General features: G+C 35.1%; 1 protein-coding gene across 4 annotated transcripts in view; it reads right to left on the reverse strand.

Annotated features, from left to right (window-relative positions):
* Positions 1–14,921, reverse strand: part of LOC142356569 (cilia- and flagella-associated protein 337-like) — a 72,988-nt gene that overhangs the window by 33,033 nt on the left and 25,034 nt on the right. For all 4 annotated transcript variants that reach the window (XM_075408448.1, XM_075408444.1, XM_075408453.1 and 1 more), the window contains 8 exons: positions 9,391–9,609; positions 9,163–9,275; positions 8,428–8,551; positions 2,056–2,144; positions 1,550–1,738; positions 1,079–1,193; positions 916–985; positions 70–313 (listed from right to left, as the gene is read on the reverse strand). In XM_075408448.1, the coding sequence (XP_075264563.1) occupies positions 70–313; positions 916–985; positions 1,079–1,193; positions 1,550–1,738; positions 2,056–2,144; positions 8,428–8,551; positions 9,163–9,275; positions 9,391–9,609 (1,163 nt within the window). The remainder of the gene's footprint in view (positions 1–69; positions 314–915; positions 986–1,078; positions 1,194–1,549; positions 1,739–2,055; positions 2,145–8,427; positions 8,552–9,162; positions 9,276–9,390; positions 9,610–14,921) is intronic.

A 14,921-nucleotide genomic window follows, 5' to 3' on the forward strand; every position in this document is an offset into this window, starting at 1 on the left:
AGGATATCTGTTCTAATAATTTTGCCAGAAAACAATTTATTGTTATAATTATATATAAGACAATCTTACGCGGGAATGTAAGGATTAAACATTCTGATAGTTCTGTCCATGCCTCCAGTGACGACAATGTTCTTGTCCTTGTCAAAGTCAAATGCCTTCACACCCTTGTACACTCTGAACTCTAACTTGTCAACAGACAGACGTTGTAGAGCAGGAGGACTCTCCTTTGATTGGTGGAGATGGTTCCGCTTCAGACTCAGACTGCCTCCATGGCCCAGTTCTCTGTTCACGTCTGTGCTTCCCACCGTGCAACCTATCAACAGTGCCTTTTCAAAAGTCATTTTTTAAAAAAAGTTTAAGAGTTTAAGCTATTACCATGTTCAAATTCCAGATCAAATTGACCTCTAATCAGACATGGGTGCTTTCGATTCCAGCTTCTGTTCATACTAGCGTGCGTTTAAATTGGTGTCTAATCAGACCTTACCAGGCCAAAAATTAACCCTGATAAAAACAAGTTCAAGATGCTGTCCATATATTTGTGCACTTGCAGATTTTTCCAAATCCGATCGTGCGTAGAACGCACAGGTGTGCACTCAAAGACTGTCTGATCAGAGGTCAATTGCGTACGAGACCTTAAATTGGGTACGAACTGGAATGTTAATCGAAGCAATGGCTCCCTGGTTATTAAAACCTGCACCGTGTCACGCCTTTTGATAGTTTTAAAGGCTCAAAATAGTAGGCTTATCATTACAACGTATTTTTTGTCCCAGATTTCACAAATGTGATATACGGACAATGAAACATTTCTCTCATTTATTCAAGATAATAAGTACCAGGCAGTTTTATGACCAAATAAATGAAATTTTCGGTTGCAATTTTTATGTTAATATCAAACTACGAATATTTTGCACTAACCAATCACTAAGGCAGTTTCGTCATGATTAGATGATGATATGACTTGATTGATGTCTGCGAAGTACTTCAGCTGAAATAAACAAACACTTCATGGTCAAAATTACTGCGCAGCAAACATTGAATAGATCTAGTTATAAATCAATTATAATTTGATTCGACGCACATCTGTGACCCAGTCCTTGTGGACCTGCCATCTGAGGTAGTGGACGTTTGGATCCGATATGACTGCCTCCTTCTCCACACTTGGGATTCCCTCGTTCTTGGACTTCTTCCATGTCCTGCGTCACAAGATAAATGAGATTTAATACCTATAATACTCACCCCTCCCCCCCCCCCCCCAAACCAGATCCTCAAACACGAAAATATAGCACCCAATTATGTTATGCTTGAGGTAAATGGGGTATATGTTATAAGCTCGCACCAAGCGGGGGGGGGGACTGTAGTGGGGAGAGACATAATTTTTTTAATCGTTCTCAAATATTACTTTTTTGGAAAATGGTTTTGGCTCATTGCGTAAAAAATCACTACTGCGAGCTGTTAAAATATCAATTATAAGTTGTCAATCTCTACTATTTGAAAAAGGAAACAGCTCTTCATTCTTAAATGATTCTAAATTCTTCAACATTAAACTGACCGCAAAGTTTCGCCAGCATTTGCGAATATGAGGATATGTACACAGCCTTGTCCATCTCCAAATAAGAGGAGGGTCTTTCTCTCGATTGGGTCGTGGTGATAGTCCATTTTGAGGGGGACAGTGCTGAGTCCAGTGATCTGGCAGTATGGCTCATAGGTGCTCAATTCGTAGAACTGGATCTCGCGATCCCTGGAAACAGGTTTTAGAAACTGATCTAGAAATGAATAGTTAAAAATTAAATTTAATAGTTAATAGTAAACTCTAACCTGGACCAGAAATATAATTCCCAGAATAACTGGAAAGTTGCCATAATATGAATTTTGAGTGAAATTAAAAATTGTTATTAGTATAAAATTTGATATTTAATACCATTCACTAAATTTTACATCCAATACAACTAATTCAGAAAAAAATGGCGCATACACCATTTTTTTATGAAATAATTGTATTGGTTATAAAAATCGTGAATGGGGGGGGGCAGACAGAACAGATACAAATTAGTTTACCCAGTAGTAAGGATGAATTTGTTGAACTCATTCATAGTGACGAAGTCAGTGATCCATTTGGGCTTACTCCTCTGTCTGTTTTGCGCCTCCTGAACAACCCAAAAACAAAAGATTGTGCTTTTAAACGACATATAATGCCGGCAGCAAGAAATGGACGAGTGTACCTCCCAGTTTCTGACACATTTTAAAACTCTTGCTTGAATCACCCAATGCCCATATACCCAATGATAATATACCCAATGTGACAAAATACCCAAAAATAAGCCCAATATCCTATCCTAATGTTGAAATTGCCAGAACGATTATATAGCATAATATTTAGCTAGTGCATTTTGCCCCGCCTCATGGGTCATGACAATACCTCAGTGACCCATGGGACTTGATATTAAACTATCACAACCAAACTTGGGATTAAAATATCCGCTTTGAACAACATGCTTGTAATACTGAGTGCTAATTTCTAATCGGATTATTGAACAAAAAGATCAAAGACAAAATTGGGCATAATGGCATTAGGTATTTTGGCACATTGGGTATTTTGGCACATTGGGTATTTCAGCATTGGATATACTGTCATGTAAAAATGGTGGACACCCTAATTTGCCGAACCAATTCCAATGCAACAGAAAACAAATTAACCAGCAAAAGTATTATTCAAGTATTCTTTAAAACTCAAGTATTCAGCAAGTATTAATTTAAAATGATTATTCAAAGATAAAACTAAAATTTTATCTGAAATTTCTTGAATAAAAAATATAGTTAAGCGCAATTGAAGTTATACCGACCGAAACCAAAACAGAACACGCACAAAATGTACATAAAACCACAACTATCACAAGGTCAGATGAACAAAAAAAACAAAGAAGGCATCGCGGTAGTAAGCTTTGGTCATTGATTTCGATATAATTTCAAAAACACATTTCGGCAAAAAAATACATATAAAAGATGATTGCCGTATCCCGTGGCTCAACTAAGAGAACTTTTCTTTTGAATTACATTATACAATGGAAAAAATGAGTAGATTTTTATCATTTTTTGGTTTTTCAATTTTATTGCATTTTTCAGCATGCTATAGAGTATTACTAAAAATTAAAAGTAATTTCCCTGATGGCAACTTACTTTAGCTGGAATGGCAGAAAAAAAAATCGGCAAACATATTTTGAGAACATCATTTTTCCGAAGAGCATAACTAATAATTTATGCTTAAAGTACCACCAAAAGCCAATTGGACAGTTACAACAAAAATGCGTGCTTACATTAGCTGTGTTCACTCAAAATTATTTCTTGAGTTGCATTATTTTCGAAAACAGTTATACCGGGTTAAGAACCCGTCAAAACACCTGGTTACATGACGTTCTACCAATTCCACTTTACCCCATTTTATCCCACGCCATTTTTACCAACCAGTAAATTAACCCAATGCCAACTTACCCAGTGTCATTTTATCCAATACCAACTTACTCCATGCTCTTTGATCTTTCCGTTCAATTATCCGATTACAAATTAGCAGTCGATATTACAAGGATGATTTAAAATGTTTAGGTGGACAATATAATCCCGTGTTAAGTTGTGATATTTTCATATCAAGTCCTACAGGTAATGTAGAATTTTGTATTTTTATCGTTAGAAGGCTTCTAGCTGGGGACTGACTAGCGCCCAAAACTCTATCAAATTTGAAAGGTTCTTCGAAGAAAAGTGAGTCCGTCTGACAATTAAGTATAGAGTTTTGTCCCCTGTGCTCTCTCAAAGCTGTATAAAAAAAATATTTGCTGCGCACAATAATTAATTTCCTTTCCAATAATGAAAATAATAAGTTGTCGAAATGTAGTTACTAAAAAAACCAAGTATATATCGGTTCTTTGCCTCGTTGAATTGAAGCTAAGAGTTATGCCCAGAATAAATAATTACGGAGTAGAGAATTAATGAACACAATCAAATATTCTCCTGTTATTCAAATTTAAGAATCATAAACAACTTACAACAGTTGGAAGAATCCCGATTCCACTAAATCAGAGTAATTTAAGCTAATCCGAAAGATCGATTAATCGCTCTTTTCAACACTTATTTTCTTCTAGGAAAGTTGAACTCACGCGTCAACTTCGTCTCTCAAACTATAACTAACTTAATTAACGAACTACTGCTTTTCAGATTCGCAAATCTTTCTCTGGTCGTTTTTCTTGTGCCTAAGGGTACTCAACCTTATCAGTTTTTTATCAGCAAAACGTAACGTGTCGTTCCTTTTAGAACATTCTGACCTAACGTGTAAGTGTTATGGTTGGCGTGGAGGGTCAGTCACAAGATGCCACTTATCTTATGTTGATGTTTGTTCGAGATGACCGGAGCTGCGTGTTTAACTCGGTTTGATAATTTCAGAATATGGCACAATCCATGTTTCATGCTGAGCAATATGTGTGCAATTTTTCTGCACGCTTGCTTTTTCCCTCCTAAGTAACGAATACGCATCCAATTTAAACTATGATACCTTTGTTTCCCATTTAGGCTGGAGTAATGTTCCGTTCTAAATAAAACTTTAACCATTTGCCTAGAGTCATAAAAAAAATAAAACTTAGCTCTTTCTGTCCCTTATTCCCTTGAGGAATGGTTTCAGTGCGAATACTTTGGGATTGAAAGGTATTTTATCCCAACTCTCCACTCTGAACGAGGCCTTGGTAAAATGTTTTGACTCTGGAAAAAAAATGTCGTTTCTTTCAAAGGAGTATAAGAAACTAATCTTTCATCTTTTTTCTTTGTTTACTCTAAAAGCCAAAAGAACGGTTTCGGGTACAGGAAAAAGCCCGTTGTTTTTCTCAATGTGTAAGAAATTGTCCCGGGAGTGATCAGTTAAAAATTCATGGTGATCAGACTTGGGGAAGTAGGGTTTTCAGGACCTGCGGGGGGTCGCAAAAATATGGACGCTTGGATTTGGGTTAAAAGGGGCCCTGAAGCTGTACCAGAGAGTAGCAGATCAATATTTCAAGCTCTTATAACTCAGTCAAGGTGTGCACGCCAATTCTTGTTTGCCAATGAACTTATGTAAATACCAATGAACTAGTAAATCACCAACTAACAAATTCATTAAACCTTAATTCCTACTAGCTTTCATTTACCTACTAACTTAGAGCGCCAATGGACTTCCAATTATGTCAGTCTATTCTCAAATTTCATCGTCGTGGAACATTTCCAGAAGATGTCAATTTTAATTGACAGAAAAAGCACCATTTTAAACAATTATGTAGTCGCTACAACAAACCAAAACTAACTCTATTTAATAAAAAGACCGGACTCAAAGTATTGCATTCGAAGAATGCAAGTTTTATTATCCAAAAACTACATCGGAACCATGAGCATATTAAAGCAGTTAAACTCGAGCGGCTTGTTAAACAATCCTACGATGTCCAAGGAGCCCGGTTTATTGTTCGGGAAGTAGTACTCAACTGTGATTATTGCAATGAACAAATTATTCATCGACGTTTCACCGGTCCCTTAGTTCATTCTTCTCGCTCTACACTGGATAGAATCTGTTACGAACTAGGACTAGTTATTAACGAAAGGCCGTTACTGGAAAGCAATTGTTTCAAGAACGCCCCTTCGTTAGATCCTACTTCTTTTATCCCTAAAACTGTGGACACTATTGATCCCGATTACAATTGCGTGTGCGCTGCACTTAGCACAATTTTGACCGGAAACCCTAATCAAGGCGGAAAAATTGAAGTAATAATTCGTTCTTTACGGAAAGAAGGCCCGGACCGCCACTTATTAAATCTGATGGGCGCTGCCCCTCTTATTAATGGCCCAGATGACCTTAATTTCGCATTTGAGAATGCTAGCCCGAACCTTTAGAACTAATATTTACATGTTTTATGACACCGATGAGTTCGAGCAAGCCCACTGGGATTGCTACACTGGAAATAAAATGGGCCCAAATAGAGGAGGAATTTACTTAAAAGCCGGCATGAGCGGTGGAACAATGCATTGTTTTATTGTTACTCGTGTTAAGCAAAAAAAATGAGGGGTAAGTTGTTCAATTTAGATGACATAATTTATTAACCCGGACTAGCACACACATGACAGATATCTACGTTAAATTAAAGTTCGCTTTTACACTGCATATGGACGCTCGATTTGCACTTTCTTCTTTATCTCCAATAGCGCTTGTTGCTCGGCTTTTTCGTCGTCGGACAAGTCGCTATCACATGCTCGTTGATGCTGTTGTTCGTGTTGCTGTTGTTGTTGACCGTTTGGTGGCTGTTGTTGCTTGCTTAATTGCTGTGATTGCTCGTCTGATTTCGCTGCGAGGGTCTTCCCTCCATTGTTAGACTTTTTGTTCGCTTTGCCTTCGTTTTGGAGTTTCGAATATGCTCTGCCCGTGGCGTTTTGCCAGCCACTGGAGGTAGTTTTATCGGGGCCTTTCCATGTCGCGCTTTAACAATTTTGCCGTCCATACTGCGAGTAAGTTAAATTTTAAAGCCTGGCGAACAAGGGTAATATGGAGCAAGGCCAATAATAGCAATTAGATATGTTCAGTATTAATGAACAACAAAAAAAAGATATAAGGGCACCAAATTGATTTCCTTTTCCTTTGATTGGAGTTTCAGCAGGCTAAGTTTTAAAGTGAATGACACCGAGGTTTTCCAACTCGAATAATCTTGGTCTTATTTGCCTTGCTCTAAATCGCGCCACAATTTTGTGTGCCTCTTATCAGGTGTTATTTGCCGTGCAAAACTCCACTTTTGGTATTGTTGGTCATTTGTGTGCTAATTCGGTCTTATCTTTGTTAGAACAAGGTATTTGAGTCCTAAGTGTTTGTTTCATTAGCCCTAATGTTAAGACGCATATTTGTATTTGAGACCTGTCAAAATTAGGACCTATTTATTTTACCCGCAAAAGTTCTGGGTGTGAAAGATAAAGTTGCGACTAACAAAGGTGTCAATAAACTACGCAGGAACTAAATTCTACAGGTAATTTAAGTATATAGTCGGCTAAATAGTCGTTTCGGAAAATTTAGCAAAATACTGCTAAATTTTCCAGAACAACTATTCAGCCGACTATATAATAAAATGGCTTGTGGGACTTGATTCTAGAATTAAATTCCTATAGCGTAATTTGGGTAAGTTGGCATTGGTTAAAATGGCTTTGGGTAAAATTCCAGGTTGGATAAAATGGCATTGGGTATAACGGCATTGGGTAAAATAGAATTGGATCAATTGTCCTTACACCAAAACGCCTATTTTATTCTCTAACAATGATGTACCGTGTCAGAACTGCGCCAGAATTTCAAAGTGACTGTACTAAGAGTCACGTAATCTTTTTTGAGACGCTAGCTTGCAAGTTTTAAAACTGCCACTCTATATAGGAAAATCTAGCATTCTTGAATCTAGTACTGCAGAGATCTGGCATTCTAAAACTTGCACGTGCGCTTTTCATACCACTATCAAAACAGGAACTTCGGTCTATTGGTGGGTGCGTTCTTGTGAGACCAAAAGAGACTATACAAGGTGAATGCAGGTGGGGGTATACTACAGCGAACTCAAAAGGAAGAAAAAATAAAAGTAGAAGATTAAATAAAAGGTTTGAGAGTGCAGTTCTTTCACTAGCCCGTGTTCACTTACAACAGTGCTTATTTGTTGCTGAAAATACGTACAAAGTTCAATGTAATTGATGAATTGAAATTATAGGTTTACTCGAATAATCAACTAACGTTGCTTCGTACACATTGCCCAAGTTTTGTCTTTTTTCACACATTAGTACGCATAACCGGTTTCGAAATACAAGGGGACGGTTCTCTCTCAATTTCAAGTAATATCTGCTGCCTATTTTAATACATGAGACAAATCAGATACTGTGGATTTCACCTCGTGTAAATTTATAAGGGAGAAATTGAGGCCGACAATTCTAGGTAATATTTGCAGTCTTTGAATTCAAAAAATGCGGAACAAACTGACAAAATTTTGGATTTGTTATTTGCAATTTGAAATATTTTTGGCTTTTCAATTACATTTTGGTTTCTTAATGATGTTGCCAAAAAGTAGCTGAGCAAATAAAAATTGCTCGTCAACCCATAATATCTATTTCTTGTATGCAATTCTTTCTTGCGATCTTTTCAACAAACTGTTCCATTTTTTAGCAAAACACTACAGAACATATTTCTCTCTATAAATTTCTCTCCAGCTAATTTCTCAACAGTTCTCGACTAATAATAGGGAGCTTATCAACAGGTCGACAATTAAATTGGACGCCAGCTAAATTTTGTAAATCATGAGGCTCAGAGAGGCTAAACCCTCAGAAGGAGCGCAATCTTCCTTCACTTGAAATAAAAGACAGGGTTCTACCTTTATTGAAATTTTTCCATTTGATACTCTATCGAGATCTAACCGTGACATTTTTCTCCCGTTTCTTCTCCAAATTGGTGGACCAGAAAACCAAGTGGCCATCTTGAGACACAGTAAGAAGAGTCCTATCTCCAGACGAAGTGTTGCAGATCTTGAACAGCGACTGCCTGAAGTAAGATATAACTTTAATCAAAAGTGTCCTCAACAGATTTTTCCTATCCTTGATTTCATCCAATGAATTGGGAACTCAAGCAGAATTTTCGACCAGTATAGCGACAGAGAGAAAATATTAGCAATATTTTCAAAGCAGCACTAGTGGATTATTTCTACAAGATCCCCTTATTAATAATGCAATTGTAACTTTGAACTGTAAATTAATGGGCAGGTTACAATTTTATCAAAAAGCAGACCGAATTTTTTGCAGAAGTTTGGACTGAAGCAATAAGAAGTTTTTACTGAAGTTGGAAGCAATAAGATCAGCTTATTCTTTTCCAGTTTCATATCCAGCGGCGGTCAAAATGGTCGTCAAAATTTCCCCCATAACTTGATATAGGTCAAAATTGTTGATCTCTATATCAAACCTGAGGCAAAAATGAATGAGAAAATAGCAAAAAAAATGCTGAGTAAAGAAAACATTGAGAACATCCTAGCAAGATATTCTTGCCGCATCGTTACCGGTGAAAAACAGAAATTTTATTATAGGAGCTTAAGGAGAACAGGTTGAGACAATTGTTTTTGTAGAATGGCAGTAATCACAATGCCGGATTTGTGGATGTACCTGTGAGTGTGATCAGCCTGAAGAGGGGGCAAATTGAACATGACCTGCCGCTGTCTAGACACACTGTCTTGTTTCTCAGCATACTCCAACTGCATGTACGTGCAAAAGGTGTCCTAAACACAACACAAAATGAAAATGAAACCGTTGGGCTACAGAATTAAATTTACCAGTTCAATAAAAAAGAAGTTAGTGTAACGTATTGTATCATGATAATCAATTGATACTCACAATTGTGATTTTGTCTCTGGATTCTGAGTCTATCTTCATGAAGAGTGCCTCAATCTGGTCACTCTCCTCCTTGCTGTAGTCCATGTGACTATTCGCGATACACTCTCTTAGAATGGCCCTGAACTCCTCCAAGGAAATGGCCGTTGTGCCCTGCTCGTGGGCCAACTGCAGCTGTGTGAACAGGTTCTGCAGTGACTCATAGTCTATCTTGTCCTCTATCTACACAAAGCGCAAAGAAATTTTTGGAGCCTAATTATGCAAGGGCTATTTTGCTGGCAAATATTTGTTCTGATTCGGCGAGGAAAGTGTATCCTCCTTGGAACTTTAGCAAAAAAAAAACAAAATTCAGCGTTTTTAATAATATAGTTACTTCTAATACTGTTTATAGTTACGATTGTTAGCAGACGCTTTATTTAGAATTTCAAAACTAAAATTTTAAAATTATGTTTGTCTTGGTAAAGTAGTCTCAGTCGATCACAAAATTAATAATAATAGCTGATAAATTATTGGTTAAGGTTCAGCACTCATTAAATTTTTGAAATATCTTTGTCACTATAATTTGGAACTCAAATGGCAAATTTCAGAAAAACTTCCCAGGAAAGATTTCAGAAAAGCTTTCAGGAAAATTTGGTGAAAACTTTACCTTGAGAATTCTGGTTTTAGAATGAGCTGCTAGCTTGGAAGGGCTTTTCTCTTCCATGTTCTATGAAAAAGAGTGATTCCCTACTGAATAACAATTAAGAAAATATTACATTAAAAACAAATCAAAACAAGATCGTTCATGCCGTTGTAAAATAAACAACTAAACAATGCAATTTGCCTTTTTAATGCATGGTAATCTTAATTTATCGGTCATCAACAAAAATAAAAACATAAATTTGTCATCAGTTTTGGCCGTTTTAAACCGCTCCCCTTTCTCCTAAAGAAATAAAAAAAAACAAACAACGAATCATTTGTTCCGTTCCACTAAGAACAGCTAAAATATTAAAGGCGGAGTTTGCCTGCTAACGCGACCACTTATAGCATTATGGGCACTTTTCCAAATAATTTTTAGAAAAAAAACTATTCGACTCATTATTTAATAGCTCCCCAAATTCGCTAAAGAGCCTTACAAAAAAGACGCACTTCCCTATAATAGATTACATAGATGACAAATTACAGATTAGTAGTTACAGGTAATACTTTCAAGTCAACTTGTGGCCATGGTAACGTCTGGTAAATTGTCAACTCTTTGCCCCAATTTGGCAGGTTTCGGGTCATCATGAACAAGAAATGATGGGTAAAATTTCCATGAGCTGGAAAAGAAAGTGAAAACTACTGCTTATAAATTTATTTCATAGTTGTTTAGTAATCAGAAAAGATTCATTTTAAATTCATTCTAAAGCATCTCTGTCACAATGAAAGGAAAAACAAATCTCTTTCAACCGAGAAAATGGCTCTGCATTTATTTGTCAAGAATGATTATTTTCCCCAAGAGAAATTGAAGTATTTCTCACTTTCATTACCACAAAACTAACATTTGTACATAATAAACAGTTATTTTTCAAATTAGAAAAATATCTCATCAAGTCAAAAAAGTTTTTAATTTATGGATTTTAAAAAAAAGTTGCTTGAAAAATACTTAAACACCAGATTGCAACAAACAAACTTTAATTTTTGTGTATCTATTTGTAATCATCCGTTTGCAGGCATGAACTTCGTACGCCTGTAAACTTAATTGCTTTATTTTACACAACTACGTAAACTGCTGTCACAAAAAAAGACATGAGCTACCAAGACGAAGAGAAACCAAGCATATATTTACCAAGTGTTTATTTCATTCGCCCTCGTAATTTATTGTACTTTTGCAACAGATTGGGCACATGGATGAATTTAGATAAACAAAAACAAAAACCTTAACAGACAGTTATCTTAACAGACTATAACTGTCTGTTAAGGTTTTTGTTTTTGTTTATCTAAATTCATCCATGTGCCCAATCTGTTGCAAAAGTACAATAAATTACGAGGGCGAATGAAATAAACACTTGGTAAATATATGCTTGGTTTCTCTTCGTCTTGGTAGCTCATGTCTTTTTTGTGACAGCAGTTTACGTAGTTGTGTAAAATAAAGCAATTAAGTTTGCAGAAAAATTATAAGTAAAGATTAACTTTGTGCAAATATCTTGCACAAGTTAACTTTGTTAACTACTAGCTCAGCTGCTGATAAGCCTCTCAGAAAAATCAACAATATTTGTGCCTAACAGTTGCGGAAAGTATCTTAGATAATAATACGTTTACAGACAAAACACAATTCAAAAAAGTTTAAGCGTGTTTTCAAGACTACACTTTAAGTTAAGGAGAGGATCTTTTTCTTATCTCAAAAATCAAAACAAAATTGTGACAACATTCGAACAGTTTATAAATGATTTCATAGAGGTTGAGATCTTTTGTACAGACTCGAAAACAAATTATTAATTTCGACCAAGTTTCTTCTGCGATTTCAAAAAAAGACACTGCAAAGTTTGATTGAAATCTTTTTATAGGTTGATTTGTATACTTTAGCCTCCTTTAGATTCCTGTTGTCTTTTATACCAACCGAAATCGTGATCTTCTCTTGGTTGTATAAAAGTTCATGAACTAGTTTCTAGAAAGATCAATTTTATTGGAAGAAATTCTCAGTTTTCTTTCCCTTTGATCAAGAGATTTCAGTTTGAAAAGCTACAGATCGGATCAATTAGCAGGTTTGTCGGAGTAAATTGTTCATTGGTAATTTTACGAAATTACGTTCTGAGTGGATTTTTCACTGCGGACTGAACACGGGTTTTACTCAAGTTTTTGTTGCTCGTATTGAGTTACATTGATGGATCAACCTAGTTTACTCACAGTTTGATCTTTTTGATAGATCATTTGTTTCATTACCATGAAATCCCTGATTGCTCGGTTAATCATTTTGAATATTTTTCTACGAGTTATTTCTACAAAAAAGCTGGATCATAGTTTTGTAGTAAGTCTTCTTGATCACAGAAGTTTTATCAATTCATGAGTTTTAGGACTCTAACCCATTGCTTTCAACTAATGTGATGATACCGACTCTGATTATTTTGAAGTTACAGCAAATTAACGCTACTCATTTGTAGTTTAGATCCGATTTCATGATTTTATATAACGTGTGCTGTTGTTTATCTTTTCATTATGCTTATTTCCAATTCAATTCAAAATGATTAACCGAGCAATCAGGGATTTCATGGTAATGAAACAAATGATCTATCAAAAAGATCAAACTGTGAGTAAACTAGGTTGATCCATCAATGTAACTCAATACGAGCAACAAAAACTTGAGTAAAACCCGTGTTCAGTCCGCAGTGAAAAAAGCTTTCGATGAAAAAAGCGGAAAAAGTTTTTAAAATGTCGCTGTTCAAACGGAGATCAAAACTCTAAGAAACGTCCCTCACACCCTCAGAAGCTACGATTCAAAAAGAAAATAAAGTGAAATTTTGCTAACCGTGATTTAAAAAATAATCAAAGACAGAAAACAGAAAAATATTTTATTTTAATTATCACGTGTTCTCTTTTTCCTACTCAGTTTCTAATTTCGATATCCCATTTTTAGGTATTCTTATATTTTTGTAGTTCAACAATTTTGTGATGAAACGACACAAAAAAATTGGAAATCGAAATAGTTTTAACAAAAGAAACTGAACGTTTATAAACAGAAAACACATTGTTTCAGTTTCTTCATTTCTTCCTTGAAGACTTTAATTAACAATTCAAAAAAGCATAATCTTTTAATTGATATCTGTTGTTTCACCAAGCCAAAATTGAATTCAATAGAACAACTGTCGTATTATGATGTACACAAAAACTGCGTACGAAGATTTTGCTTTTTCTAGAGAACGATTAAAAGACAAAATGAAAATTGACTTATTTCGTTTATCTTTTTGCAGGTTTTTGTGGCTACTGGAACAAAGTTTTTTGTGTGCAAATTTGATTTTTCTGTGGAGTATTTGGTTCAACTGGGGCAGCTTTTGAACGTTGTCTTGACTTTTCAGACTTCAAAAAAGGATAAAACAAAAGTAAATTAAGTAAGTTTGGTCTATTTGGGTTTCAAATTGCTCTATATCAACATTTTTGATTTTTAAATTAATTTAGACCTCAAAACGTTGATCAAATATGGGATACTGGAGATCAGAATATTAGAAACGAAAACCTGTTTTTTTTAATGATTTTCCTGTTGAGTATTCTAGATGCTACAAACAACTTGCTACTTTAAGCACTCAACTGGCTTACATTTAAACGGTTCATTCAATCAGCTCAAAATGTGAAGCAGTCACTAACATTAATTTACTTCCATTACGAAATTAAAACCTAAATCAGGAAAAACTCTCAGAAAGTAGAAACATTTTCTTGTAAGATTATTCGCAAACACATATTAAACTTTGTAATCTTTTGTCCTATTCATCAAAGGACTTATTTGGAAAACAAAAAATGCAGCAATTCGTTAAGTGTCCTTAAAAAACAGAAAAATAAACCACCTGGGGTAAGAATGAGAAAAAAGTTCTTCAATTTGGAGACCTTAAATCACTTTGATCCTCACGCTGTCGAATTAGATTCATATTGATTAGTTTTTCAATTGGTCTGATATTCAATGTAACGGGAAGACAGTAGGAGTCTTTTAAATTATTACAATTCAAATAAAAAGAAAAGATAAAAAAATTTTCTCACGCCAAATCTTTCCAAAATGTCCTTAATACACTTAATAGAACTAACCGCTCTGCTTGGTTGGTAGTTGAATTTATCACATATGGAAGCTTTGCAGCAACATCCAAAAACACTTTGAGAGAAACCGACAAATGTTATGGGGGTTTGAACACTACTCCGTTCTTCTCAACTGGTTTCAACTAACAACTTAATCTTCTCAAATTTTTTTAACTTAAACATAATTTTTCCAATTGATCCGAAATAGATTTAAATATGAAAAAAACTATACACCAGAACCAACCAGCTTTTGTTAATTGTTGTACAAAGTCACTTTTTCTGTTCGAAAATTGTTTTCGGTTTGTAAAGTGAACATAGACAAAAAGACCAAAATCTTTGTCTTTAATTGCTCGAAATCGTTTAAATTTAAAAATTGTCAGTATGAAAATTACGTGGAATTAAAACGACATGATAATCATTTCTTGTCAATGACAATCAATTTTTTGTCCGGACAAAATTTGACTTAGTAATTGACTTTAATTCTTGAGCTCGATTTATTTATTAATTAAAATTTTTCAACTGGAGCTCTTTCTAAAATCAAAGTTTCTGTGAAAATCTGTTTTATATTACCAAATAATGGAAATTGCAATTTGTTTCTCATCCCGTGAAATCATATCAACTTGTGGGATCACAATTGTTCTTTTATGAAATAAAAAAAAGTTGTACTTACGTTTGCTACGGAAAAAAAAGCTTCACTTTGAACTTCGAAAAATTGATAGACAAGAGAACTTCTCGTCTCAGAACAAAGAGAAGTTTTCGACAGACAGGAGAAGTATATCGGAACATACTGTGCTACG

This window comes from Convolutriloba macropyga, chromosome 2, assembly GCF_964194025.1.
Source record: "Convolutriloba macropyga chromosome 2, txConMacr16.3, whole genome shotgun sequence".
Classification (NCBI taxonomy): domain Eukaryota; kingdom Metazoa; phylum Xenacoelomorpha; order Acoela; family Convolutidae; genus Convolutriloba; species Convolutriloba macropyga.